At 49.7% G+C, this 27597-nt stretch overlaps 13 protein-coding genes across 13 annotated transcripts; 7 read left to right on the forward strand and 6 right to left on the reverse strand.

Annotated features, from left to right (window-relative positions):
* Positions 1-655: 655 nt before the first annotated feature.
* Positions 656-1700, forward strand: N7489_005435 (uncharacterized protein; the record flags this gene model as incomplete). The annotated part of the gene is made up of 8 exons (XM_056711187.1): positions 656-666; positions 748-835; positions 895-927; positions 1051-1152; positions 1212-1244; positions 1394-1495; positions 1558-1572; positions 1629-1700. 8 exons carry the CDS (start codon positions 656-658, stop codon positions 1698-1700), a joined length of 456 nt encoding a protein of 151 aa, XP_056569608.1.
* An 891-nt stretch (positions 1701-2591) lies between these two features.
* On the reverse strand, positions 2592-3410 carry N7489_005436 (Ser/Thr protein phosphatase superfamily; the record flags this gene model as incomplete). The annotated part of the gene is made up of 1 exon (XM_056711188.1): positions 2592-3410. The coding sequence occupies one exon, from the start codon at positions 3408-3410 to the stop codon at positions 2592-2594; it is 819 nt and encodes a 272-aa protein (XP_056569609.1).
* A 450-nt stretch (positions 3411-3860) lies between these two features.
* Positions 3861-5450, forward strand: N7489_005437 (senescence-associated domain-containing protein; the record flags this gene model as incomplete). Its single annotated transcript, XM_056711189.1, has 2 exons — positions 3861-4497; positions 4555-5450. 2 exons carry the CDS (start codon positions 3861-3863, stop codon positions 5448-5450), a joined length of 1533 nt encoding a protein of 510 aa, XP_056569610.1.
* A 2939-nt stretch (positions 5451-8389) lies between these two features.
* On the forward strand, positions 8390-11652 carry N7489_005438 (putative serine/threonine protein kinase (Kin4); the record flags this gene model as incomplete). Its single annotated transcript, XM_056711190.1, has 3 exons — positions 8390-9673; positions 9734-10862; positions 10895-11652. The coding sequence occupies 3 exons, from the start codon at positions 8390-8392 to the stop codon at positions 11650-11652; spliced, it is 3171 nt and encodes a 1056-aa protein (XP_056569611.1).
* Positions 11653-12483: 831 nt separating this feature from the next.
* Positions 12484-13557, reverse strand: N7489_005439 (Ldh family oxidoreductase; the record flags this gene model as incomplete). The annotated part of the gene is made up of 1 exon (XM_056711191.1): positions 12484-13557. The coding sequence occupies one exon, from the start codon at positions 13555-13557 to the stop codon at positions 12484-12486; it is 1074 nt and encodes a 357-aa protein (XP_056569612.1).
* Positions 13558-14756: 1199 nt separating this feature from the next.
* N7489_005440 (fungal specific transcription factor domain-containing protein) lies at positions 14757-15929 on the forward strand (the record flags this gene model as incomplete). Its single annotated transcript, XM_056711192.1, has 1 exon — positions 14757-15929. One exon carries the CDS (start codon positions 14757-14759, stop codon positions 15927-15929), a length of 1173 nt encoding a protein of 390 aa, XP_056569613.1.
* Positions 15930-16082: 153 nt separating this feature from the next.
* N7489_005441 (uncharacterized protein) lies at positions 16083-17144 on the reverse strand (the record flags this gene model as incomplete). The annotated part of the gene is made up of 2 exons (XM_056711193.1): positions 16083-16445; positions 16497-17144. 2 exons carry the CDS (start codon positions 17142-17144, stop codon positions 16083-16085), a joined length of 1011 nt encoding a protein of 336 aa, XP_056569614.1.
* Positions 17145-17467: 323 nt separating this feature from the next.
* N7489_005442 (uncharacterized protein) lies at positions 17468-18469 on the reverse strand (the record flags this gene model as incomplete). Its single annotated transcript, XM_056711194.1, has 1 exon — positions 17468-18469. One exon carries the CDS (start codon positions 18467-18469, stop codon positions 17468-17470), a length of 1002 nt encoding a protein of 333 aa, XP_056569615.1.
* Positions 18470-18663: 194 nt separating this feature from the next.
* N7489_005443 (SIMPL domain-containing protein) lies at positions 18664-19338 on the forward strand (the record flags this gene model as incomplete). Its single annotated transcript, XM_056711195.1, has 1 exon — positions 18664-19338. The coding sequence occupies one exon, from the start codon at positions 18664-18666 to the stop codon at positions 19336-19338; it is 675 nt and encodes a 224-aa protein (XP_056569616.1).
* Positions 19339-19479: 141 nt separating this feature from the next.
* On the reverse strand, positions 19480-21742 carry N7489_005444 (Zn(II)2Cys6 transcription factor; the record flags this gene model as incomplete). Its single annotated transcript, XM_056711196.1, has 3 exons — positions 19480-20433; positions 20488-21478; positions 21558-21742. 3 exons carry the CDS (start codon positions 21740-21742, stop codon positions 19480-19482), a joined length of 2130 nt encoding a protein of 709 aa, XP_056569617.1.
* Positions 21743-22011: 269 nt separating this feature from the next.
* N7489_005445 (Dabb family protein) lies at positions 22012-22460 on the forward strand (the record flags this gene model as incomplete). Its single annotated transcript, XM_056711197.1, has 3 exons — positions 22012-22030; positions 22079-22307; positions 22367-22460. 3 exons carry the CDS (start codon positions 22012-22014, stop codon positions 22458-22460), a joined length of 342 nt encoding a protein of 113 aa, XP_056569618.1.
* Positions 22461-22534: 74 nt separating this feature from the next.
* N7489_005446 (uncharacterized protein) lies at positions 22535-24661 on the reverse strand (the record flags this gene model as incomplete). Its single annotated transcript, XM_056711198.1, has 5 exons — positions 22535-23065; positions 23131-23470; positions 23542-24170; positions 24234-24475; positions 24529-24661. 5 exons carry the CDS (start codon positions 24659-24661, stop codon positions 22535-22537), a joined length of 1875 nt encoding a protein of 624 aa, XP_056569619.1.
* Positions 24662-25367: 706 nt separating this feature from the next.
* N7489_005447 (Major facilitator superfamily domain general substrate transporter) lies at positions 25368-27113 on the forward strand (the record flags this gene model as incomplete). Its single annotated transcript, XM_056711199.1, has 3 exons — positions 25368-25659; positions 25715-26805; positions 26880-27113. The coding sequence occupies 3 exons, from the start codon at positions 25368-25370 to the stop codon at positions 27111-27113; spliced, it is 1617 nt and encodes a 538-aa protein (XP_056569620.1).
* Between the last annotated feature and the right edge of the window lie 484 nt (positions 27114-27597).

Consider the following 27597-nt stretch of genomic DNA (forward strand, 5'->3'; position numbering starts at 1 on the left):
TTTTACCAGCAATAGTCCTCGCTCCTTCCTTCCGATGCCCTCTACCCCTCCTCCTTCCATCTTCCCCCCTCCGTCTCCATCTATCTTTGGTACGCCCACGTTCTTCCGTCCATCTTTCGTCCATGCATAGTTAGAAAACGTTTCTCCTTGCGGATGCGCGCCTGCGGTCACTCTCTAGCGTCCGGCGCCGCGAGATTTTATCTCAACTCGACAAGGTTCTTGTCTAGCAAGAGAAGATAGAGGAGGAGATAAAGTATGGCCAAGACTCGAGAGACCCCTTCGCAAGCCCGCTGCTCCAGATGGTTCGCATATGCCATGATCCTCTTCGACAAGCGACCCGAGAAGAGAAATTACCCCTGAAAGTGGCCTCCATCTCGCGTTTGGGGAATACTTTTACCCTATGATTCGACCGTCCTCAGTATACCTCTCGCCATCTCGATAACCATGCCAAGCAACAACATGTTGCCTCCCAGAATCAGGATTCGGAAGGACAGGGAGAACTTGTTTTCAACAAGTGCTCGATTGAGTCCTTGATCACGGGCTTCCCAAACAAACTGTTGTCTTGAACGGGGTAGGCTCAGATGCTGTTTATGCGGGATCAATATACCCCGGGTCTTTTGCTCTATACTGGGTGTCTGGGTGCGATGACCATGACATGGCGTTAAGGTACGTGTCCACCCCCCATTCACATGTGTGTTGCTTTGTCACATTACTTAGTTATATGATGATATAGAAAGAGACCCGTAGTTGCTATTTCTGCAAGCAGCGTGGCCACCTTCGGGCCAAGTGCCCAGCGGCACTGGCCATCATGGGCCTCGTCCAGTTATGCCGAGTAGTAAGTGGAAGCCTACTGTTGTCATGGCAATTTGGATTTCTGCTAATATGACGATATAGGACGGCACTGGCGGCCGCGGCGGCGGTGTTAAGGTACGTACCCGTCCCCTATTGATGTGGGAGTTGCTATGAGCACTTAGTACCCTCCATATCCTTGAACTTAGAAGCCCTAGGCAAGCCTAACTTCATATGCTAATCAGTTATATAATGATATAGAAAGAGACCCGCAGTTGCTATTTCTGCAAGCAGCGTGGCCACCTTCGGGCCAAGTGCCCCGCGGCACTGGCCATTATGGGCCTTGTCCAGTTGTGCCGTGCAGTAGGTGGAACCCTGCTGTTATCATGACAATTTGGGTTTCTGCTAATATGACGATATAGGACGGCACTGGCGGCCGCGGCGGCGGTGTTAAGGTACGTACCCGTCCCCTATTGATATGGGAGTTGCTATGTCTCATTCCGCTGTAAAGGGGATATGAGCACTTAGTACCCCCTATGTCCTTGAAATTAGAAGCCTTGGGCAAGTCCATTTTCGTGTGCTAATCAGTTATATGATGAGATAGAAGGAGACTCGTAGCTGCTACTTCTGTAAGCAGCGTGGTCACCTTCACGCCAAGTGCCCAGCGGCACTGGCGATTATGGGCCTCGTCCAACTGTGCCGGGCTGTAAGTGCAAGCCTGCTGTTGTTATGACAATTTGGAATTCTACTAATATGACGATACTATAGGACGGCACACTGTCGGTACGTATTACGATAATCACGCCGGTCAAGATCGTGAGCATCACTAACAAATATAGGAATCTTTCGAGCTCCCACGGCCCGCCCCCACCACCAGGCTCCAGCTGGCCAACTTGGCCGGCGCTGCCTAGAATATGGTAGCCCCCTTTGCAAGTGGCGTGCCAGCAAAGGTAGAAGGCAACCCGCACGTGCCATTGTTACCACCAGCATGGCCATATCATGGCCAACTGTCCGACAGTCATGGCCATTCAAGGCCTGGTCGGGATCGCGAGTGCTGTAGGTGCGAATTTATCGTTGTCGCTTGGGATTATGCTAACATGATACTCTAGAATGGCACACTGGGCGTATGTACAGCGTTGATGACTCCAACTCAGCTGTGTGGTCGTTGAGGACGAGGAGCGAGATAGGCAGTAGGGAGGGTCCAGTGGGCTGATGGATGATCTGTCCAAGAAGGAAGATCAGAGTTCGAGTTCGAATCCACCAGTTTTGCAACCAAGCTCGGAAGTTGACGCCCCGAGTCCGATAAAGGGGAAATCTCCATTCTTTGCGTCAAACCAACCGGAGCGGGACCGGACGAAATCCCGCAGTGCATCCGGAAGCAGGATCCGGGATTCCAGTTCTCCGTTGTTAGGATCGGAGTGCTCGACCCCCCACATGGTGCAAAAATATCGACAGCAATGAGTCAAGTGGTGGATGTACGTAGTAGTGCAACACATCCACAGCGCCCACCTTCGAGACGGCTAATCTTGATTGTGGGAATGAGGGCCGCCAGCGACGGGCTTGCACTTCTTCGCAGTGTCAGTGACTAGTAGCCTTCGGGCGCATTATAATATATGGCGCAAGAATATGATACCTTTCCAATCGCGATTGCCAATGAATATGATAGGTTGACGGTACTGGGGAGAAGGTAGGGTAAGATAAGTCTCAAATTGTAGTGAAATATGTTCAAAGATTTGTGTGATCCAATTAATGGTATCATACCCTCACTCCATGCGGAGCGAATTCATTGTGAATGTATGGTATCATAATGTAACTACTAGCCTGCCATCAAATCCCTGCGCCTGAGAAAAGTAATAGCCGCGCTGGTTACTGAGCACCATCTTCTCCGTACCCTCCTCAATATAACTGACATTGAAGTGCGTATGCCCAAATGCCCATAATTTTACTAGTGGGCTCTTCCAAACCTCCTGTCCCGAGAGATCGCTGACAAAGCCCGATGACAGCGCGCTGTTTACATGCCTTGGATCAAGTGCTCGCTGATCTTGAGTAACTGGGCTATGGTGCGTAAAAACCACGATCTTGCGATGAGGCTCAGAGGAAGTGATATGAGAAACTTGTCCATTTAACCACCCCAAGTCTGCTTCGTGAGCAGCTGTGTGATCGTCAACAGTCCAGTCCTTTATGTGGTAAAAGTCATTAAGGCCATAGCTGACGTGCTCCTTATGGGCCTCGCTCACACGCGAAAAGAGTGTGCACCCCAAGACAGTCACATCTGGTGAGATATCGTAGCGAGTCTGATCCAAGAAGACGAAAGAACCCAGAGTTCCTGAGCGTTCATCTTGTTCTGTTGAACGCCGACGATTGACAGACGCCGAGAATTGATGGAGGACTTGCTTTGTCTCCTCCCAGTTTGAATAATAGGGCTCGTGGTTCCCTAACAGGAAGAAAACAATCCGGAATTGGCGCAACTGGGTTTCCATGAATGTAAGGAACCCTGCATCCTTGACAACTCCTATGTCACCCAGGAGGGCAAGGTATGGTGCTTTCGGCGAGATCTTGAACACATCGTAGGCAGGGGGATTTTCTAGATGTAAATCTGATAATATCTGGAATGTGGACATTGCGACTGTACAACGCGTGCGGCAGGTTTTGCTTCTGGATTTATGTTATGGATAGATGCCTGCGGGATATCAACCAACCAGTTGCAGTTGCAAAGACCCGCCAAGTGTGGCTCAGTAGAAGGTGGCGGTGCTGATATGGTGTGGCGTAACACAGCCTCCTTTTTGGGTCATCCCTCCATTATCTAAGCGCTGGGCATAGGTGCCCAGTGGATGATCTCATAAGAACCCCTCCTTGGCTAAGGTCTGAAAATAGATTTATCTCTTTCTCCTATTTCAACAATCCTCATTTCGCTTGTTGTACTAAAGAGGTGTTCCCAAGTCTCTTTCTACCAGCTTATCAACCATTGTCACATGCACGACGTCATAACCGTATTATCGGCACTTTAAATTGCGGGCAACCTTCACAAGATCGAAAGACACAAGCCCCTAAGCGTGACAACAACCAACACGATGTCGAGCACAGCAAACGATCCACGGCTGTTATACAGCGTCAATAACATCCGTGCTTTTCATATTCAAGATGGTGAGGAGCAGGACCTCACGCCGTCCGGTCCTCAAACGCTATCATTGTTAATGGTCCCCACCAACACCCCTGCTGCTGGCCCTGGGACAGATTGGCCTGAAGATTCACCGGAAGAGGATTTCTATCTTCATCTGTACCTCCCACCTGAGCTCGACCTTGCGATACCAGCGACTACACAGATCTTTCACCAACCTCCTGACAGTTATCTGATTCCCCGCTGGGACATGGGTCCCGATGCTGGCGCTTTCATTCGCATTCAGTTCCCTAGCATTGGCACAGGTCCCAGCAACGTATCCCAGGATGACATTGATACATTTGAATCCATCCTTGCGCAGTGCACTGCATTCCTCGAGCGCACCCCGCACCCGAAAGGTCAGGACCATACTGCTTATAACCCGGCCGACTACGCACCCGGCGAGGGTTATGTCGGGACCCCGGATACAAACAAAGCAGATGCGCATGGGAGGATTGTACTCGTGGATGAAGAAAATGGCAGTGTGGTTGGAGAGCTAGGGGATGGCTACAACGTAGTTGAGGATGCCGACGTGAAGCCTGGTTCTAAAAGTAAGTGTTGAATTATCATTAAATCCAATCGGCAACTGACCATTATATCGCAAACAGGACCGGTAGGTATTGAAATCCCTGCAGAAGGTGGAGGCAACCAAGTCAGTGTCAGCAATGTCTCCGAAGAATACCTGGCAATGGCCCGGCACCCAGCATATAAGAACTCGACACTGGTCCAGAGTTCAGCTACAGCATCTCGTCTGCTCGTGACCGGATCGACGTATCTGGCAAGTGCCATCGCGAGCGGCGCAGAGAATTTCCAGAAGAAGACGCAGCCGAATCCCACACCTCTGAAGTTCTCAGACGCTACTCACGCGCGCATCCGTAAGGTCGGCACTCTATCCAACGGAGCAGCTGATATTTCTGCTCGCACGGTCGGACAGGTCGGAAAGGTTGCACAGAACCTAGGTGCGTCATTAGCGCGCAGGCAAGAATCCGGCCGAAACAAGGGCGTCGACAGGCGCAACCCGCCATCCGATTACAAGCCCGGTGTGCTGAACAAATCAATGATCGCATTCTCAACCCTGGCCGACGGCATCGAGCAGGGCGCCCGGAACATGCTCTTCTCCGGTGCCGGAGCCGCCAGCTCTATGATCGGACACCGCTATGGCAACGAGGCAGGCTCCGTCGCAACCAACCTGACAGGCGGAATCAAGAACGTTGGATTGGTTTACATCGACGCCACGGGTGTCAGTCGTCGCGCGCTTTTGAAGTCCGTTGCCAAGGGCATGGTTGTTGGAAGAATGCGCGACGGCCAACAGGTTGTCGTCGGCGGTGGTGACGGCGGCCAGGTTCCAGCTAACGCTGTGGAGGCTGCCTCCGGCCCCTCTGGCTTGAGCGCCCGAGACCCTGTTGTGCGGCGCGCGTCGCCTAACCCCACACCGCCTCCTGCATATGGTGCGTCGGGGACAATGTCCCTCGGCGGGTCATCCACGCCAGGGGGTAAGCGGTAAAGATTTGGGGGCTGGCGCGCATGGCAGTTACAGTGGGTGAGCGAGATCTCGACTACGGAGATGTTTGGGTTATTTCAATTTTGTGACTTCGGTACGGCAGGCATTTCTCGCTTTTTGCAAGCTTTTGATTGAGGCTTGAAGATTCTTGAGTCTTGTCTATTTTACCTTTTTCGATACCTAGGTAGTGACGACATATCCACACATAATGTTCCGACCGCATCTTATGCACAGATCTGTCGCCAGATTTAGTTTCGATTCTTCAAGGACCATTGGACGGAACTTGGTTCTGGCTAGGTGGCACAGCGCCCAAATAGGGGGAGCAGGGTTGACCGTCGTTTCTAGCCGCGATTTGATTTGTGTACGGAGTAGAGTCAGCAGACGAAATTAGAGGTGAGGGTGGTTGGGCGCGATGTAGGTAACGGCGATGATAACCATTGGACAGGGGTTGCTCATATGCGTTGCCCAGGTTCCGCTGGACGATCTAACTGATATTGATTGGGTGATGGTACCTCGTTGTAGAGGCGAAGACTGCCAGCGCATCGCTTGACAGTTGTCCACGGCCCACCTTAGCCCCTTACCCAATGAGGGTTATCAGGGATAAAATGATGGTATCAAAGGTCTGACATTATGCCTGGCGTATCGATGACTCGGGCTGTCAAAAAAAGCAGAAAAAGTCTCGAAGATTTAGTTTAGCATCAATTACTGCATGCAGATAGATTTAAATGGAGACGGACTGTGGGTAAGTGGATAGAGTACATGAAAAGATAGAGTAAGGTTTAGTGTTGCAGCCCGGACTACGGACTATCCAGGAACCGCATCATGTACTCCATATGAACCTTCGAACATTCCAAGGTTGCACCTCAGTGAATATGAAAGTTCAAGGTTCCAGAGGTCGAACAAGATCTGCTTTAGATCGGGATTCAACCATGGTTCTAGCTGTTCTTACCGTGGTCGGGCTGTGGTTCCAGGGTTCGTGCGGGTGGCTATGGCCCCTCTTAAATTTGCATATACTACTTCGGAGCTTCAAAGAGTTAAAACACGAAGCGAGAACTGTATACTGGCGCTAATTGTCAGCTTGATTAAGCTAGGGAGCTGAACTACTGCACGCCATCCTCACAGCTAAACTCTGGATCTTTTGAATATCACTGGATTAATCTGAAAACCAGTGAACTTTCATAAAATTTCATAAATTCCAAATCAATCAAGTTGATTTAATTTATTTGTATAAAGAATTTGGCTAAACCAATGAAGAAGGAGAGAAAAGTGAGATCTGAACTTTTTTATTTTGAGTGGTTAATAATGACGATCGTCCTGAGGTGTCCACTCTATGAGTATTCGAAACAGCCGGTGCAACCCCCTATTTTTTGCTTCTTCCTTTCATGAAACAGAACCCTCTAACAATTTTAGCGCCTGGTCATGCTATTATTATTTCTGTTGAACCCACAGAGCACATTGTAACTCCATACACTCCTCTCCCTTCTTTAGCACATGCGAGGATCTCGGGACTCGAGCCCTTTTTAGCATAGGTTAGCACTGGCGCAAGGGATTCACGATCAATATAGCAATATATGGGCGACTAATATTGAATCCACTCTCTAGTTATACGCGCACACTACTTACATATGCAGTTTGTCTTTGTCTTTGTCGTCACCATCCTGGATGTATCATCGCCAAAGCCCTTCGGTAGCTGCCCTCGGGCCTATGTATATGTCTGGGTTTTCTGTCAGAAGATCTAACAAACGTCGACATATTATAAATACCAGTATGATATCGAAGTAGCCTCTCTCATCGTAAACTTATGGAGTATATGTAATTAAATAGAATTCCATATTCCATATGTATCCAAGTGCTCATATCAGCCAAACCCTCATCCAAGGCTCAAGAGCCAAAGACCCGCCTCCCCCAGACTAAGAGAAACTACCACTCGTATCTCACCTCCTCTTTTTCCCTCTTCACCTTCACATCCGGCCTTTACCTCTACCCTTTGGGCTTTTCTTTTCTTTTGGTCTGTTTTTTTTTTTGTTTCTTTGATTCTGTTCTTTGGGGGTATATTCTTCCCCCTTTTTCGATTCGGAAACCCCGACCGGTGCTTCCCGTCTTTTTCCTCCCCTCGCGCCCCCTGTCCGCCCCTCAGTATCCTATCTTCGACAATGTTCAACTGTTGTTGCAATTGAATCAGAATTCTGTTGATCAGGTCCGCAATCGCGTCTGAGACATTTGTTACCGCGTTTGCTCGATTTATCGGACAAAGTGCGACGCCAAACCTCAGGTCGTGGGTCTGGACAGAGGGGGACTCTGGAGTACTGCAGCGCAGGTATCTTTAACTTCCCTTTCGTTTTTCGAGAAACTTGTTGTTTTTCGACGCGTCTTTAGACCTGGAGAAGGTCGCGACCTGGTGTCTTTGGTGATATTCAACCCTCATCCAACGGTTTTTTGCGCGATTGGTCGTAAGCTAGTTTCCCCCCCCATTCCTCCGATCGATCTCCTGCTGTCAGTTGCCCACCCCCCATTCCTGGGCAAAAAGGCACATTTTTGGCGATTATCGATAAGAATCCGGGGAAATTTTCAAGCTGACAGATATCCCAATGTCTATAGATTGCGCTTTGAATAGTCATTTGGCGAGTGCGACCGGTCGCCCCAACCCCCCGACTTTTGCCAAACACCGCCGGGAGGACATTGTGCTCCCTCGCGCCAATTGTACCAATCGCAGTTGATACCAGAATCTTGTCAACGAGTGTCCACAGAAGCTGCCTCGGACCGTCACACAGCAAGTCTCTTTAAGGCTTTGCGCATCTACTAGCACAAAGGTATGCTACCAGCCATGATGCAAATTGCCTCACAGCGCGTATCCGTCCTTCGCCAAACCATTCTATTTGCTAAATCGTTCGCTAATTTCCACTAGCCGTTTCTGAGGCCGGTCCCGAACAGCTTTTTCGGCTATGAGCACTTCTCATCAGCAGGCCGTGCCAGTCCCCGCTCATGCCTCAGCAATATCGACCAGCACATCATCTCCCGCCCAGAAGAATGTGCGCGCGCCCTATCCCGACATGCTAGGTGCACCGCCCATTCCTCCCCCGAGGACCTCTTCCACACACCACAGCCGCCGCAGTCCAAACGGAACCTCTACGGAGAAAACGAGTAGCTCTCGACAAGGGAAGAGCAGGTCTGATCGAAAGGAAAACCGTGATCGCACGCGTGACGACCGAAATGGCAGATCACGGAGGCACCAGCCCGAGGAGACCTCTCGCGAAGTACAACAGTCAAGGAAGGATCCATCAGTCACGAACCCCGCCGAGTCAGAAATGGGCAGTATATCTGACCAGGGGAACTTTGTAAAAGAACCAAGCGCAGAGGTCAATTCTTTGCTGCCCAGCGACCATGTTGTGGACCAAGAAAGAGAACAGGTGCGACCAGCTGGCACAGAAAATGCTGCTGCATCTGGGTACGGTGCGGCTAGCACCGATGGTGCGGAGGAGGCTCGTGGGCCTCGAAGTCGCCACGATTACAATAACGGAAACGTTATCAAGCGCAAGGAAACCACCTTTGGCTCGTACATTCTCGGACAAACCCTCGGCGAGGGTGAGTTTGGAAAGGTCAAGCTGGGATGGAAGCGCGATGGCAGCATTCAGGTGGCAATCAAACTCATCCGGAGAGACACACTGGGGACCAATCCTAGCAGACTACCGAAAATCTACCGCGAAATCTCTATTCTACGTGAGTTGGCGCACCCCAACATTGTGCGTCTCCACGAAATGGTGGAAACCGACCGTCACATTGGTATCATCATGGAATATGCGTCAGGAGGTGAACTGTTTGATTACATCTTGAATAATCGATATCTCAAGGATAACTCTGCACGCCGACTGTTTGCTCAGCTGGTTTCCGGAGTTGGTTATCTACACAAGAAGGGTATTGTGCACCGCGATCTCAAGTTGGAGAACTTGCTACTCGATCGAAATCGCAACATCATCATTACTGACTTCGGATTCGCCAACACCTTCGACCCGCTGGATCCTCTAGACGAGGAGATCGAGTATAACTTGACCAACAAAGAATATGTGAAACGGAAGCGGTTAGACAAGGTCGGTGGAAATGGGCTAAGGCGAGGTGATCTTATGCAGACCAGTTGTGGAAGCCCATGCTATGCAGCCCCAGAACTTGTCGTGAGCGATTCCTTATACACAGGCCGAAAGGTGGATGTATGGAGCTGTGGTGTTATTTTGGTATGTTTACACCCTACACCCGTCAGGATCTGACTCAACTAACCTGCTTGTGAAATTTAGTATGCCATGCTGGCGGGATACCTACCCTTCGATGACGACCCAGCGAACCCAGATGGTGACAACATAAATCTTCTTTACAAGTATATTGTCACTACTCCTCTCACATTCCCAGAATATGTCACACCACATGCGCGCGACCTATTAAGACGGATACTGGTCCCCGATCCTCGGAAACGTGCAGACCTGTTCGAGGTTGCCCGCCACAGCTGGCTCAGCGAGTTCTCGAACATCGTCTCTCATATCACAAGCAGCACGACAAACGTTGTAGACATTGCGAACACAACTATCCCGTCTGGTAAGGACTTGCTTTCTGCTTCCGCAAGTGGTCAGGCTTCGGGTCACTTACAAAAATTTCCAGAAACCCAAAAAGAAGCACCCCCTCTCGTCCGCAGTGCCTCGGTACGCGAACCACCGAAGACACACCAGAACACCGCTCCTGCTGTTGGTGGCTTGAGCCATCATGCTGGAGATGTTTCTCAAGACCCGCCGTCCGAAAAGTCCAGGACCCCGCGCGATGCCAAGCGGAGGACGGTGCAAGTCGAATATGTTGCTCCTCAATCACAAACGACCCGAGGAGAACCCCCGGTGGAACAGTCTGCATCACGCAGCCGGGTCCCAGCTCCATCCGAGACCCAAATTGCGGCTTCAGCACAGCAGCCGACAGAGCCTACGCACCAGCCTTCAGATGCACCGGCACCCAACCTCAACAAGCCGCTTCCAGGACATTTCCCACGCTCGACCTCGGACAACGTAGCACTGACTGGGCCGCAGACGACTGCGATGCCGCAAGGACCTCGGCCAGCCACCGGTGCTTCTATAAATTCCTTTGGGAACACTGGTCGTTTGCCTTCCCGCGGCTCCTATGGACAGCCGGTGGCCCCTACTGTTACCGCAACCAACACAGAAGGCCGCCTAGCACAGCCCAAGAGCAGGCAATTTTCTCTTGCGCAGGATCCTGCGCAGGCATCGAGCACATCCATCGGTCGTCCAAGCACCCAGAACCAGCAACTGCCTGCAACGTTCAATACTACTCCTCGACAAGAGCCGCCAAAGGGCCACAAGAGATCCAATACTGTTTCTAGCCTAAGCGAGAAGCTCTTCGGCCGTTCAGGCTCAATATTGAATGGCCGTACGCAGTCTAATGCCACTCGTACAAAGCAGGACAAGCGTTACCCCCTGTCAGCATGAAGGAGCCTCTACCGAGAGATAACTCCAGGATTTCTATCGACTCCCGCCGCTCGATGCAGTACCCCCATAACCGCAAGACAAGCGAGTCTGGCGCGGAAAACCGTCCTCGTCGATTCTCATTACTCCCGCAATCCTTTTCTTTCCGAGGTTTCTCTAATACACGGGCTCAGACCCCCGAAGAAACCTCGCAGATCCCTCGCCCAGTCGACCCCCGTTCCCCGCAACGCCCCGCCACAGGCCCTGCAGGTCAGGCACAGGGTCGTTCTCGAGCGACAAGCTATAGCACGCAAGATGCCATGGGAATAGTTGACGAGGGACCTGGCGAGGATGTCCATACCGAGCCTGAGCCGCTTAGCTACGAGGCTCAGATCGATCGACAGTTTGCAGACCTGGGATCTCAATTTGATCGCCAGAGTGGTTCCTTTGGAATTCCCTCGGCTGAGCAAGTCTACCAGAACTCGGCAGACCGCCCTGGTCACCAAAACCACTCGTCTAAGCCAAGCTACTACGATGATTACAACGGCCCGTATGACAGCACCCCTAGGCAGTCGATGCAGGTTGGACGATTAGGACGTGGACCGGGTGTTCTGCAAAAAAACCACCGGAAATTCGCTGACGCCTATGAATATGAGCGTGATGGGTCTCATCATTCCGGCAGCTCTGGGGCAGCACGCAAGGTCATGGACTTCTTCCGGAGACGTGCCAAGTCTCGCGCCGGCGATGACCGTTGATATGCGGTTTAACAATAGATAAAAAGCACTTTTCCATCTCAAACGGACTGACCGCTGAGATTGCATCGATCAAGCACCCCTGCGGTTTGAGCTTTGATCTTGGAAGCAGATTCAAACCCTATCATCTGATGCTTCTTTTGAGTTGCTTGAAAGAGCAGCGAGGTTGTTTGGATACCCCGTGATACCCTGCTTTTGTCCCCTTCTTATGCATGGAGCGATTCCTCTTCATCCGTCGGGTGTTTGATTAATTATCTAGCATTTTCTTTGTTTCCTTTGTCTAGCTACATTTTCCTTTCCTAATGTTTTGCTGTTGTTGTTCTCCCCGTTTTACCCCCATATGTGATTTTGCATTCCCTTCTACTGTTACTATTATCTCTGGCTGTAAAGTGAGACCTCATGTTCTTGTTCAGAGCATTTTATTATCCTTGTGAACTTTTATTTTTTACCTTCTCATTGTTCCCTCTTAGCTTTTATTTGTTCCTCTATGGGAGGCTCTGTCAACGATAATGCAATTGTGACATTATTTCCATTCTTCGTGGATCATTTCCCATGCTTCGTTCATGTGCGTGTATCTTAATGTGTGGCTTTTTCCTCTAAGGCGGGATGTTTCTGGCGGCTAGTTGTGCAGGCCCCGTTCCAGTTTTGTTGCTAGTTCTCGGTATTCTATTTCTAGGACCAGTAGTGTGGTCAGTACATTGATTCTACTTGACTTGAAGCTCCGATAATATCTTACTAGGCGACGGACTGTATATCTACCTTGAAGCTGCTTAGCTAGGATGTAGATGTAGCATAACCAGGTTGATATTAGCTTTGCTCTCACCGCGGGATAGTCTATACCTTCAAACGCTCAACCTTTACCAGGTCAGCTTCCTTATTCAAGCTCTCAATCTCAGCAGTGGCAAAAGGAATACCCTCCGCCAACCGTTTCTCCTCGGTAATCATCTCGATCTCCCCGGGGAAATAAATTCGATCCACACCAGCCATCTTCTCCGAATCAACAACCCGCTGATAAAGATAATCCATCCTCCCCTTGAACTCCTCGATAGTCATAAACAAGTCGGGCTTAATAGCCACCAAGAAATGCCCCACATCAGCTGGCTTCGACGGATCATATGGGTTGGTAACATGGCCAGCAAAAGCAGACCCGGAAAGCACACCGGAGAAAACATCCATCATAACAGATAGCGCAGACCCCTTCGGCCCACCCATAGGCAGCATAACACCCTGCAAAGCCTCAGCAGGATCATCCGTCCTTGCCCCATCCTTATCAAGCGCCCAATCGGTAGGGATCTTCTCCCCACGCCGAAGCGCCTTATAAATCTTCCCGCGAGCGGCAATGGAGGGCGCCATATCCAAGATAAACGGCCTGCCTTCTCCAGCCGGCGCTCCACACGCAATCGGCGACACACCCATTAGCTTCTCCTTCCCACCCCAAACCGGCAGCGCGGGCGAGCTATTTGTAAATACAAGCGACATCATATCAGCCTCTAGCGCCTGCTGCACCAGCCATGCCGACATGCCGAAGTGATTCGAGTGCTTGACGGAGACCATTCCGATACCGAAAATCTGGGCCATTGAGGTGGCGAGCTTCATTCCCTCGTGCGCGGCTACGAAGCCGAACCCGTTGTGCGCGTCGACTTGTGCGACGGCGGGCGTCACTTGTCTGATTGTTGGGACGGCGCTTGGGTCAAGTGCGTTTTGTCGGATCCGTTCCATGTATGAGGGGATTCGGTTGCTGCCGTGTGTGTCTACGCCGCGGAGATCGGCTGATACGAGGCATTTGGAGACTATCTCTGCGTGTTCTGGTGATGTTTTGTTTGCGATGAGGATTTGCCTGACGAAGTTTTGGAGGTCTGTGTGGTTGATGTTGTGCATTTGTTGGGGTTTGTTGGGTTGGTCTGTCATTTTCGAGTTGGAGGTGGTTTTGCTTTGGCTTTTTGATCGTTTTACAGGTAGATTTGGAGTTGTAGTTTGTCGTTTTGACGACCTCGAGTTCTGTTGAGGTTCTCTTATAGACGCGGGACGGATGTGTTGCGAAGGACACGGGGTGGGGCCGCGCATGGGTATAGGAGTATAGTCCTATTTCGGAGTATTCCGTTGGTTATTCGCGAGGGGAAGCTTTGTTCTGTAATGGATATATGCTTTGGAATTGATAATGGCTTGAGATTCATGATATTCACATTCAATGGCTGTTCATTCGGAAAGTTCCCATGACGATCAAAAAGATATATATTGCTCGGATCTTTGTCCAGGAAAGAGCCGGTCTGAGAAATTTTGTTTCTTCGATTAAAGATGACTCTCCATCGACATACCTAGGTATAACTATGCGACCTACCTAGGTAGCCCTGGAGGTATTCAGTGTTGACCGATGACATCATTTTCGGCTATTGGGCGGCAATTGCCGTTCGGCAAAAACATCGCTCCTTCCCCCTTTTGCCGTTTGCCGTTTACCGTTTGCCGATAGAATCTCCAAATCGTCCAACATGCAACGTAGGGCGCGTGCTGTCTGCATCCGATGCCACAGTCAGAAGGTGCGTTGCTACTCATGAATATATACTATCAAGACTAATAGCGATGAAGGTGCGTTGCAACTTAGAAGGTCGGCCAAGTGGCAGCTGCAGCCGTTGCGAGTATGCAGGCCATATATGTCAGTAAGGCTACGTAACGCTATAAATTCCTTCAATCCTATAGACTGACCTGGGAGACCTCGCATTGGGACTCGAGAGCAAAGGAGAGCCCTCCGATCTTCACTTCTTTTGTCAGATACAACTCTCCTGTCGCCAAGTCGCGTGGTCCCATCTGTGACAAAGGAAACCACAGCAGAAGCCACACCATCACCTTTTCGTCCTCTTGGACACCGGGACATAAGCTCTTTGGGACATGAAAATGCCAATGGCTCTCAACAGCCGAGTTCTATTGATGGAGGCCAGCTCAGTCTAGACATAAGCCAATCTTGTCGCCTTCCACCTCTCGTCATCGCCCAAGCACTTACTGATTTCTATTTCCGTGAGCTGTTCTACCTCGTCCCTGTTTTAGATCGTGGACAATCTGAGATAGAAACCTCTAATTTGCTACAGCAATGTCTGTATTTCGCGGGAAGTACCATGCGTCAAACCGCAGGACCAGCCGAGTGGACCACATTTGCCATTTACGGGAGGATCAAAACATTGCTCTTTCTGCACCATGACCTTGCTCCGTTGAATATGCTCAGCGCACTTTGCGTCCTCACCACCTGGCTTCCATATTCTCCTGACGCGATAGTACTGGACAACCCGTGGCAATGGGCTGGCATGGCAATCCGACTCGCGATTCAGTTGCACTTGCACGAGAACGAGACATACAACAAATTAGAGTACCCTGGAAGAGCACGCAGAATGTGGTGGTATCTATTCATCAACGATACTATGCAGACGGCTTGCTGTGGTCGTCCTGCAATGTTTCCCTTGGAAACCTCTGTGCCACTGCCTGCTCCCAGTGACTTCAAAGATCCCGATCTCGGATCGCACGTTTTCTGCCAGTTGACAAATCTCTGCACAAAACTTAGAAAGGTCCAGGACTTGGCCAGACTTGATAACGCCTCACCAGAGCAGGTGTATCTGAGCCTGGACGGACTAAGACTGTTGAGAGAAGAGTTGCCTGTCGAAATGCAATTGTTCCATATCGAAACTAGACAACCGTACAGCCGCCCTGTTCTTGAGCTCCATATATTCTACCTGGTGACTGTTATCTTGGCGTGCTTTCTCGGCCGCCGGCACAACCCCTCATTGTTCAAGTACGCTTCAATGGTCGCCTCGTCCTGCATTTCTCGCCTCTATGAAGAGATCCTATATCATGAGGACGTCAAATATCTGTTGCCAATCCATTCTTGGGCTAACCTTGTTGCCGGAATCCCACGGGGCTTCACCGACAATGATGCATTGAACCCAGACCGAGACCAGGAGCTCAGAATCAGCAAACATGTACTGAAGATTATGAGTGAGAAGCATACCTCCGCTGGTTTGGCACTCAGCAAGATCGACGGATTCAACAACATGCGCGCAGATGCGTTTCCCGCTCAAACCGAAAGTACTTGGGGTGCTGTTCAGGTGCCTGGGCAAATGCAACTGGCTCAGCTCTTCCCTTTTCCCTCTAGCTTTTGCCCTATGCTTGGGCTGCTAAGGTCTGCAGGAACTAGTGAAAATGAAGCATCGGATACACTTCTCACTTTGCCTGTGGATAGCAATGATTGGCCGATAGATTGGTCTTCTTTCTTATTTGACAGTCCTATGAGCGTCTGAGATATGGAGAAAAATATACTAGTGGCAAGGGATATTTTTGCTATTGGAATCTCCATAACCTTGGAACATTATGTGGCCTCAATAATATCCGACTACACAGTGCTCTATCTGTATGGATCACCACAATATGCTGCACTCATTATATCCACTCTGTCAGGGGTAACTCTTGGAAATACAGGTCTCGTCTTCTTTCATATCAACCCACTTCCAACAAGCTTCCCACATAGCTTCACATCTTCCCGCGTCTTCGCTTACACGCGCAGGGAGCTGAGGCTTCGTTCCATTAAAATGGCCCCTGACAGATGCATACTCAGGGGCCAAAGCCAACGCTAGGATATCTCGGGCTGAGTCGGAATTTGACCGAAGCCTGTTAGTAAAAAGCCTGGTCACTGGTAGCGAAAACGCGAGCAGCTTAAACAAGACACGAGTGGATGAGCGCTGGGCGTCATGGGCCCGGGAGTCCACAAGGCCACCTGGGTCCATAGCAGTCACGGTGATCTTGCTGAGTTGTGGATTCTAGAAACGGAATTAGTGGATCCTCTCGCATTCTGAGAAAGTTGCCAATACCTGTTGAAGCCGTCGGTTTAAACTCCGCATAAACATGACATTGGCCAGCTTGCTGTTTCCGTATCGTCGCCAGCCCATGTCATGTTCTGTTCCAGCCTCATCTGCGCCGGGTCTGATCAACGAATCAAGATTCTCATCGGAGGGAAGTTCTGCACCCAGTTTGGAGAAAGCGTTGGGGTGTTCAGGATCGTGAACTTCAGAGCTAAGCATGACCACTCGACCAGTCTCGGGATCCATGCTCCGCAGAAGTTTGAGAACCAGTAAAAAATGCGAAAGATGATTGACTTGGAATGTTGATTCCATTGAATCTTTCGAAAATTGCTGACCTTCTAGAGACCATGTAAACGCGTTGCAGATGATGGCGGAGATGCGTGGAAGCTCGTTAGATTCCACCAGGCCAGCAATCTCGTTCGAGAATGCTCGTACTTCTGAAATAGAGTTCAGATCCACGCTTTTGATCAGGAGCTTGGTAGAAGGATACTGATGCGCCATCTCTTCCAGTCGAAGCAAATGGGGGCCTTTGGGGGATTTTGATGCATTTCGTACAGTGCCAACGATGGTCAAGGAGGAATGCGATGACAGAAGTTGTTGCACCGCTTCAAGTGCGAGCGAGCCGGTTGCACCGGTGATAATCACTGTGCTCGCCATATTTGCGGAATTGCAAGAAGAAACGATTGAGAAGAGCAGAGAAGAGCATAATAATGCTGTAATGCGGCAAATCAACCAATCATGAGTATTGCCGAACATTCGGCTAAGTGTACGGCAATCAATCCCCTTCATCAGGTCTCAAGGCCAGGCCCCGAAAGAGAAGACAAGAGATTTGGAAAGAATCATAAAATAGTGTGTCTAGATAGACTATTGCAAGATTGTAAAACTGAATTTGTCGAACAATTTGAGGAATATTGATTGAAGGCCCACGGGTTCTAAAGCGTTGAACTCGCTGTATATGGGTGTTCCGGCTGTGTACTCGGTCAAGGAAGTGTGTTTCGCACTCCCAACAGTTCATACCGGGCAAATTGCTGCCGCTGAAAGTTCCATGACACTATCAGATTATTGACAAAGGCCAAGCCCCCAATAATCCCGACCAACAAAACCCCGACCAGAGGTCCGAGGATTGCAAAAACTGTAAATCCATAGGAAGCGTCCTGGAATGGTGAATTGAAGCCTAAACGATCGGTAGCCAGTCCAACTTGCATCGCCGTCAACACTAAGGCAACGTAGATAGTCGCCGCAGTCAGCGGAGTCAAATAGTCGTAAAACAGCTCACCGTACGTCTGGTAGGTGAACTGATAGCCGCTCAAGACGCTAGCGTGGCGGATTGCGTAGATTTGGTTAAGTCGCGACAGTCTCAGCTCTCCAAACAAATACCGCGAGTTGATATTCCCGGGGCTGGTCACATCATTCTTCAACAACTGCTGGTTCAGCTTGAGCCACATTTCCCAGGTGATAGTGTCCGGCAATAGATGGTAGTTTTGTGCAATGAGGAAATCACTTTCGAATTGTACAAGGGCCATATAAGAAGATAAGAATCCAAGAGCGCATTTGTATAGCTCTCGCGAACACGCCTGCTCTTGGCAAACCGGTTCGCCTGGCGAAGCACAACAGGGTCCCTTACAGACAAGATGCGACTCCCAGAACTGAGGATCGAGAAGATAACGTGGTAGTGGCTTCAGATGGATACGCCAAGAGTGCTCCCAGACCATATGCATGTCAATTCTCTCGTCCACGGCAATTTTCCGCGAAGTTGCAATCTGGTAATTTAGAGGCTTGGGCGGTATTGGTTGTCCAGCCAGCCATAGATATTGGTCGATTTTATTTAGTTTATTGACCAGCAGATCCTTCTTCAAGAACCGTTGGATCTCTTCCGTGGGGCTCACGAGTTTATGATCCGTTCGAGCAGAGGCTGGGAGAAGACGAGCGGGATCCAGCACGTTGTCGATGAATGCATCTTTGCTGAATGGTAATTGAGACATCGGTAATCTAGGAGATTATATGTCGAGATGTCACTGAAAGATGAAAATGATAAGAGGAATCAACAGCCCCACCGCACTGGGGCTTGGCGTTGGGCAACGTGATGGTCACTGACTCTGAGATTGCTGCCTTCAGGGCTGATACGGGGTTTCTTATAATCAGCTGCAAAATATTCCCAGAGTCTTCACAACCCATGATGGCTCCTCTAACAATCATAGTCACGGGCAAATCATCCGTCGCCCACGCCCCAGAACGTGGCACCATCAGATTCTCAGTAAAGGGAAATGGCCCCCAGCAAGATCAAGTCGCCTCCCTAGTGGCATCATTATCGACTAGCCTACAAAACTGGTTCAAATCAACCTTTCACTCCTGGTCCGACGATCATCCCGACCCCCCTCTGACCAAATTCTCATCCACCAGTATCAAAACCTGGACAAAGTCAACAGATAAACACGACCAGCCCGTGCAAAATCTGCACCATGCGAGTATATCCTTCAAAGCTGTCTTCCGCGACTTCACGAAGTTGAACCAGGCGATCGAAGAATTGCTAGGCTATCACAAGGTGGAGATCGACGGCCTAGATTGGAGTCTCACCGACGAAACTGGCAGACAACTGGCTTCCAATGCGCGCAAATTGGCATTGCGCGATGCTATTCAACAAGCCGATGACTATTCAGAAGTGCTTGGACGCCAAGTCTCGGTCGTGGAAATTACCGACCATGGAATGAGCCCCTACAGGGCGACCCACAGAGACTTGATGATGGCTCCTAGTTTTGGTGGTCACCCTGGGGAGGACCCTGCGCCGCTAGATCTTACGCCTCAGGATATTGACGTCGAAAGCCAGGTCAATGTTACTTTTCAGGCTGCATGAGATGTGAGGTGTTCGACTCGATTCGTTTTCAGCCTAGCCGATGACCCACAGGCATCAGTGACACCTGAGCTAAATTGTTTTATCAAGATCTCTTGAATACGTGATATACCCGGATTATTATATCCAAATCTTCTATTATCCTCAATTAGCATTAAAGACCTCCCACATGAGGGTGTCGAAGTCCGGAGCCCCGCTGAAGTCCATAAAGCCCCCGGGCATGGAATCATGCAGCCAATTCATAGAATCAGCGTGGTCGTGATCATCCATGAAGGAGTTCAGCGGGAGGCTTTCGACACCCGAGTCAGCACGAAGTGTAGAAGGCAGCTCCATTCCCTCATTGGAAGTCTGAATTCTCTGTGCTCTTCCTGTGCCGCAAGTCGATTGGTTCTTGCTTCTGGTTGAGCTTGAAGGGGCTTCTAAGTTTCGCATCCGGATAAGTCTCTGAACAGTTGCACCAGATAACTCATGGATGCAATCCCTTGCGCGCTTAGCCTCGGCCCAGTATTCCCCAATGCTGCTTAGGATATTTAGACTTATGCTCGTGTCAGCGACCACCTCATCAATCTGCACCTCGGATGCAATATGGGGCAGTCTCCATAAGCAGTGTAGCATTATCAGCGTACCCAAGAAGACGGAGTGAACAATGAGTCGGCTGTATAAGAGAGCTTCCTGTCGGTAAAGCTCTCCAAACCCGCGGAGAAGATCTACAGCATGCTGGAAACATCGTGCGAGCACCTCTTCCGATGGCTCGGGAATCCCGGGGCTAGGCCTTAGCACCAGTATCATCATTTCGTGATACTTAGTTTCGCATATTTTCGTGATAGCATCGTCTCCAGCTCCACGTGGGATGTCTGCAAACCAGGTCTGAAGGCGTTCGACCATCTCTTTCTGCCACAGATGGATGTCGGGCACTGGGGGGTACGCGTATCGGGGAGGATCTCTGCAGATGCTATGCATAACATATTTGATCTCAGAGTTGATGCGGGCAAGTTTGAACAGGTGGATAGAAAATGTCATGTGAGAAGTTGTGGGACTTGGCGATGTTCCATCGCAAGTTGACTCAGAGAGATCACTATCAGAGACATCTGAAGGAAGCTGAAGTACTGTTAGCTAAGATCGGTCCAGGAAGAAAAGTATCGAATCACATACCCGAAGCTCGCACGCTTCATCTCTCACACCGATCGGTCGACCCATCATAGTCCCCAATGTACGATCAAAGCTGTATACAACCCAGAAGATGCGAGTTCGCATTTCCTGCTCCAAGAATGATATTGAGAATGTCGATGATGCACGAACATCACGCTGAAGGCCCAGATCAATTAAGGAGCCCAAGCATTGGTAATTCAGGCTCCAGACGTTGATGTCGCATGAGGGATTATGAAGTCCGTATACCATCAGCAAGAGCAGACTTTGCAATCCTTCCAAAGAGCCATCAGCACATGCACGCTCGAAATACCGGGTAGCTGCCGTGTAATACCCCTCGGCTGGAAGAGGTATTCTAAATCGCCTAGAGAGATCCGAGGCTGCTACTGCGAGAACCATGTAGACGTGAAAGGCATCCGCTGGGCTGGGGGTGACTTCATTGCTATACATTCTCTGGAGCCTTGTCATGTGGGTCGGTTGGTGTAGAAATGGGTACACGAGATGTACCGACGCAAAGTACTTCGAAGTAAGCTCCTCCGCGTCTTCTTTGCGACTTGGGAGTGGCGCTGGGCTGTTGAAAAATTCAGATGAAAGCGACATTGGCTTATTTGCGTTGCCATGATTCCCCGATGGCCCCAGTCGTCGGCCAGCACTTGAAAACATGAGGTTTGCTAGGAAATATCCACTTGAGGGACCGATGTACCTCGGCTCTCCTGAGGAAAGAGAGACAAGCCCAATTTCGTGGGCCGGTCTTGAATGTGCTCGAGATGGTTGCCGATCTGCTGACCCGGGTTGTTCATGGTGAGGTGTTGTTGACCGGCGTATGCGGGCACTCTGTGGAATGGTAGACTCAAGTTGAGTGCTTCCCTCCGTGGGTTCGAGTTGCGAGATATCTGATAGGTCTAGTTGCGGGCCATCCTCTAGCCGGACCGTTGGGTTCTGTTCCTTTACCAATGACTCTAGCCACTGCACTCGCTTTTGTAGGTTTGCAATGTACCTAATCAGCTCTTAGTATCAAAGGGATAAAGAGAAGCGAGGAGGAAGTATTCATGTGACTCGGAGGTAATAATACGTACGTGCGATTAACCTCCTGTTTTCCATCGTTCACACAGGCAACATTAGCCTTTCTGCATGATGCGCACCGGGGAAGATCTCCGTCATCTCGGAGATCTCGCGGATCTCGCGAGACATGGCATCGGATTTTCCGACGCTGACATCTCACACACGCGGCGCGGTTCCGAGACCGCCGTGGAGAGTCCATGACAGGGCTGACAGGGTCCCTTATGAGCGTTGAATTTGCCGAATCATGAATATGAGAAAGAGAAGTTGGAATTAACAGTGCCCATCAGAATGAAAAGTCTTCGCAAAGAGGAAAATACTGGAGTCGATGATGTTCGGGTCAAGGCGGGAAGCTTCCGCTAAGGACGGATGGCATCCGTCGCGTCATTTAAAGAGAAACTACATTCCGATTTAGCCATTCTATAAGTCCATCGCACTATTTTATTTTTGTTGAAACTGAGACGTTTCAGAATGGTCCTCGTTCACATCGGTATGGCTCAACCCCGAAACTAACCAAGTACTTAACTGACTTCAATAGTTCTATTCAAATTCCGCGCGGACGTCGGAGACGAAGTGAAGCAGGAGTTTCTTTCCCAAATAAAGACACTAAAATCCTTGCCCTGCGTAAAAAGTCAGAGGCTTGTTGCTGGGGGTCCATCAATCACAACCCCAATCGAAAAAAGCAAAGGATTTCAATACGCTCTAGTGAGCTACCACAACGATCGAGCAGCATTGGCTGAGTACCAGGCTAGCAGTGAGCATGAAAGGTAAGAGGTATTCTTTAAAACGTCAAATCCGTATGAATAATGGGAACTTATGTTATTAGGGTCACAAGCACATACTTTATCCCTTATAAGGAGGATCTAGTCCGGTTTGACTTTGAGACCGACCAAGTTGATGAGGCGCTGCTTCGGTTTTGATATATCCAATGACACATATTTGGGAAATGGACGAAGAGTGAAATATATATCTATGATGATTCTCGATTAAATCTCTAGCACTTCGAAATTCCAAGATGATTGTTCATTTCCACAATCAAGTCTTCGCCATTTATCTCAGCAGAGACTCTCGCTAGGATGTGCTGATCAGGGCGAATCAAAACCCCTCCACCATTGACCAATTCGTCAGCAAACCAGCCTTGTCTGACGATTTCAAAGTCTACACCGAGGCGCCAGATGTTAAGACGTACACCGATCATGTTACAGTGCTTCTGTAAAAGTGTAATGTGGGGAATTTCCTGCTCCTGCCCCAAAATCAAAGTCCAAGAGTCAGGACCACAGAGATCCAGTGTACTCCACTGACAAGCCCGAACCTGATCTAGGTCAAGCTCCCTGACGTAAGAGACATCGACTGGCTTTTGAGGCAGCGAAGAACGTTTGGCTGCCTCTGTCTCCGGGGAGGTCTGATCCGGGAAGCTGATCCAAGCATGAGGCACGCGCGCCCCAGGCACAAATTTCGGAGTATAATGGGAAGCATGAGCAGGCGGCTTGGTAGCTCCATACACATATCCAATATGAAGCTCCAGCTTTGAGAAACAGTGTGAGCGGGGTCTGCCTTTTAGGAAGCGGCAACCAAGATGAAGTCACTTACATTATCGAAATGCTCCCTTTGTCCTTCAATACCAGCCTCAACCTGTGTGCGCTGTCCCGGATCCGCCAACGCTGACATCATGTTCTTTCGCGCTTGCACGACATCTTCGACACCTGCGGCCTTGAGGCTCTGCAACAGTGCAAAGATCTCCTTGCCGTTCTTAACGCTCTGCTTGGAATAGGAATCCGCAACACCGCGTCGTTCGGCAGTGTATGTCAAAAGTATAGATGGTGTAGCCACTCCCCGGTGAACCAAGGCAATCTTATAAGCCAAGTTATGAACATCTGCAAGGCCACAATTCAAGCCTAGTCCACCAGTTGGGGGAATGAGTGAGCGGCATCTCCAGCACTGAAAGAAACCGAAACATTAACAAGGAACCCACAAGGTCAATATCCAATCCTAAAGACTCACAGGAAGATATTTCCCTGCTGGAATGTGTAAGCAACCTGCCGACGGAAGACCCAAGGGCGATAGCTCAGGATATCAAACGGAACATCATCTTTACCGATAGCACCGCGGACCTTGGCCCTGCACATATCTTCTCTCCATGACTTGACCGGGTGCTGTTCAACGTCTACCTGGCTGATATGTACTTGGATTCCATCGAGATCATACCCGATGATAAAGCCCGCAGCTATAGGATCCATTACCCAGTACAGCATACCGACACGGTCACCAACGACAGGTCGCAGATTGGCATTGAAATGAATGGTCATCATTGTCTGGTCTGAGTCTTCGCTCTCAGACTCGATACCGAGCAGTTCGCGGACCTTGCTTCTACGACCGTCACAAGCTATGAGGTGACGGGACTTTGTTTGATGGAGTTTTCCAGTTGATCGTTCCTCAACAGTCGCTACGACTTCATCTCCGATCTGGCTTTCAGTCAACCGCGTTGCCTCGTTAGTAACCAAAATGGCCTGTGTACTTACTTGCTCCACACCGTGAATACTGAATCCCTTGATTAAGGTGACGTTGGGATCCTTTGCAATAAAGTTGGACAATTCTTGCTCTAAGGCTGGTTGGGGTATATTATGGATCATCTATGCGTTTGAATTGGTTAGTGCTTCCTCACTGTTCTGTCACTATAGAGAACGAGTACGTACCTCTGGCGTGTCATCCAACACTGCAGGATCCATTCGCTCATACGGAAGCCTGCCGATCGCATCCCCGCAGAGATTGGTGAGAAAATTGACCGAGGAGCTATCATCTCGCGAAGTGCCTAGCTGGCGAACATGCTTCTCGCCCAGGTTAAATTGACGCAAGATTTCCAAAGAGCGTGGGTTGATTGCGTGGGCTTTTGGGGCAGCTAGGCGCTCAGGATAACGCTCGATGATCAATGATTGAACTACATGAAGCGTGTCAACAAGGCTTTCGTGTCGACTCCTTAAATAGTCATACCTCCAAGTCGAGATAGAAGGAGTGCCTGTAATAGGCCAGTCGGGCCTCCGCCCACAATGAGCACTGGCACAGAACTTGGTAAAGTGCCAGAGCCACCACTCTGGTGGGAGGCAAAATCTCGGGACGGAGCCATTACCTTTGCCCAATGTGTTTTGACTTAATCTCTTCTAGAATAACTTGAAGGGAGCAAGTTCATCTGGTCTCACTTTCCAAATGCACGACTTATGCTGGGGATATGTATGGTGGGAGGAGCCGAGTGGAGGGGGAGTCCCGAAGTCGGCCAGAACAGGCAATGCTTCATTATCGCCAATCAAAGAAGTGAAATGTATTTGCTAGTGTTGAGACTAGATGCTTAGGCCTTTATTCCCGAGTGGATGCAAAATTATGGTAAAAACCTTGATAGGTGTAGATTGAAAGACAGAGAATCCACATCAAATATAGTAGGCGGGATGAAGAGTTCACTAGTTTTTCACCACGCACCGAGCCCGTTATTACGACACCCACATATATCCCTGCATAGCGCAATGCTCGTCGTTAGCCTGGATTTTTATGATTGGCCCTCAAAAATACAGGGAGGCCCGAAGGATTGATTTATCAAGGTCTTTTTTGGATTTCGAGTACGGAGTACATTACTACTAGTACTATATGCTCGATATATGTTTCAGACTAAAAGGGAATGGCCACTATGTACTATACTCCCATGTATTAAAAGGATATTTCCGTCTTGTTCCACGCGACGCAGTGTTCAAAGTCGTTCTTTTTTTCCCCCTTCCTGTTCCTGACACTCGCCCTTATTTTTCTGCTTCATATTCTGGAGGACCCTCTTGGGCATCTTCAACATGTCGGACAGAACGCAACAAGAGTCCGAGAAGAAAGCCGCAGAACAGTTCCATGCCGCACCTGGAACAGAAATACTGTTCGATGGTAGCGACAATGGAAGCATTTCTGAGCGGCTTCACCAGCTGAAGCATCGTGAAACAGGCGACGGCCGCATGTTATTGGTCCCGCAACCTTCGATCAACGATCCGAATGATCCTTTGAGCTGGTCTACTACGAAGAAAAGCTTGACTTTCTTCAACGGCTGTTGGTTCGCATTCATGGGCGCTATTACAGGTCCTATCATGGCAGCTGGTATGTATTCGTCATCTACCATATGGATTATATTGAGCCATGCTGAGTAGCACAGGTATGATGCAACTGTCCACCACCTTCGGCAAGACCCTCCAGGAATTAACCTATGCGAACGGAGCTTGTTTGATCAACCAGGGTGTATGGAATTGTGTCTGGATGCCATTTGCCGTCAAGTATGGCCGCCGTCCTGTCTACATTTTCTCGAACTTGCTTATGGCCATCGCCTGTATCTGGCTGGCCATTGCATCCAACAAAACCTATACTGTTTTCCTGGTTGGGCGTGCTTTCCTGGGCGCATTCCAGGCGCCCATCGAGTCAATTGTCCCGTCCACAGTGACTGATATGTTCTTCCTGCATAACCGCGGAGAGCTAATCGCCATCTACGGACTGTCTGTCCTGGGAGGTAATGAGCTGGGACCGATGTTCTCTGGATTCATCGTGCAGGCACTTGGGATGGACTGGGCATTCTGGATTGTGACCATGTTTGTTGGTGCCAGTCTGATCTCCATGTTCTTCTTCATGCCAGAGACCAAGTTCGACGGGCCCCGCCCAGATCCATTCCAGACCACCGCAGTCAACGCGGATAAAGACCAGGTGTTAGTTCAGGAATCGATTGCAGTCCCCAAAAAGACCTTTGTGCAAGAACTCAAGTTCTGGAACAGCGGAGACCCAAATGTGAATCTCCTTCACGTGTTCCTGCGTCCATTCGTGCTCGTGGCCTATCCCACGGTTCTCTGGTCGTGCTGTATCTATGGAATGGCTCTTAGCTGGAATGTGATCCTTGGGGCGTCGGTGGCACAGCTCTTTGCACCACCTCCCTACGGATTCAATTCCAATGGCCAGGGTCTCTTCTTCCTGTCGCCCTTCGTTGGCTCTCTTTTCGGTGTCTATTTCTCCGGTCCAGGAGGCGATTGGATTGCCACCTTCTTCACCAAGCGAAATAATGGTATTCGCGAGCCCGAGATGCGGCTACCGACCTGCCTATTGGCGGCATTTTTCACATTCTTCGGTGCGCTTTGGTTTGGGCTTTCCTATGAACACCAAATGCATTGGGCAATGCCTGTTGTGGGGGCCGGTATCCTGTCGGTAGGAAGTCAAATGGGAACCACGCTTGGCATGAACTACGCCCTGGATTGCCACAAAGAGGTAAGGAATTTGGCTTTTTTAGCTTGGACAAACTATAGTACATCTGCTGATCGTCTCCTTTTCTGGGGTTTCAGCTTTCCGTTGAGATCATGGTCACCATTGCTGCTTTAAAGAGTTGCATCGCGTGGATCTGGACGTGGGTGATCAACGATTTTATCACTTCCAGTGGTGTTTTGAGTGTCTTCATGACAGTTGCGGCTATCAATGTCGCGGTATACTTGGTCTGTATTCCATTCTATCTCAAGGGCAAGGAGATCCGAATTTGGTTACACCGGAAAGATCTTCTCCGGGTTGCTGGTATTGTCTAGTTGGGGGCGAATAGGTGGAGCATTCTGATATATACCTGAGATTAGACACAAACCGAGTTTATGTAGATTTAATATATGTTGTATACAATCTGTTTTATTTCACTGTCTTTTGAGTTTCAGACAAAGTGCCAAGATGAACGAAGTTTATCGAATCCAACTCGGTAGAGCGGCACGATTGTCGATGACTCGACGCGTGGTTTTAATCTAAGTAACCTTATTCGGCTGTCGGTTAGATTGTGGTGTAAATGGTGTAAATGGTGTAAATGGTCCCAGACGGGCCCTAAATGAAAGACAGGGTCCGAATATGTTTTCCCTTCCCCACTGCCCCGGTCTTGGGGAAATAGCCCTGGAGTACTCCGTATACGGAGCTGGCCGTGACTACAATGGCATAGTCTCCGATTTTGTGCAGGGCAATTCACCCCTTTTTCGCTAATCAATTACCTAGGTAGACAAGCGTTCGTTTTGGAAAAGTTACTTGATTCAA

Source organism: Penicillium chrysogenum, assembly GCF_028827035.1.
Source record: "Penicillium chrysogenum strain IBT 35668 chromosome Unknown utg000002l_segment0_segment0, whole genome shotgun sequence".
Classification (NCBI taxonomy): Eukaryota; Fungi; Ascomycota; class Eurotiomycetes; order Eurotiales; family Aspergillaceae; genus Penicillium; species Penicillium chrysogenum.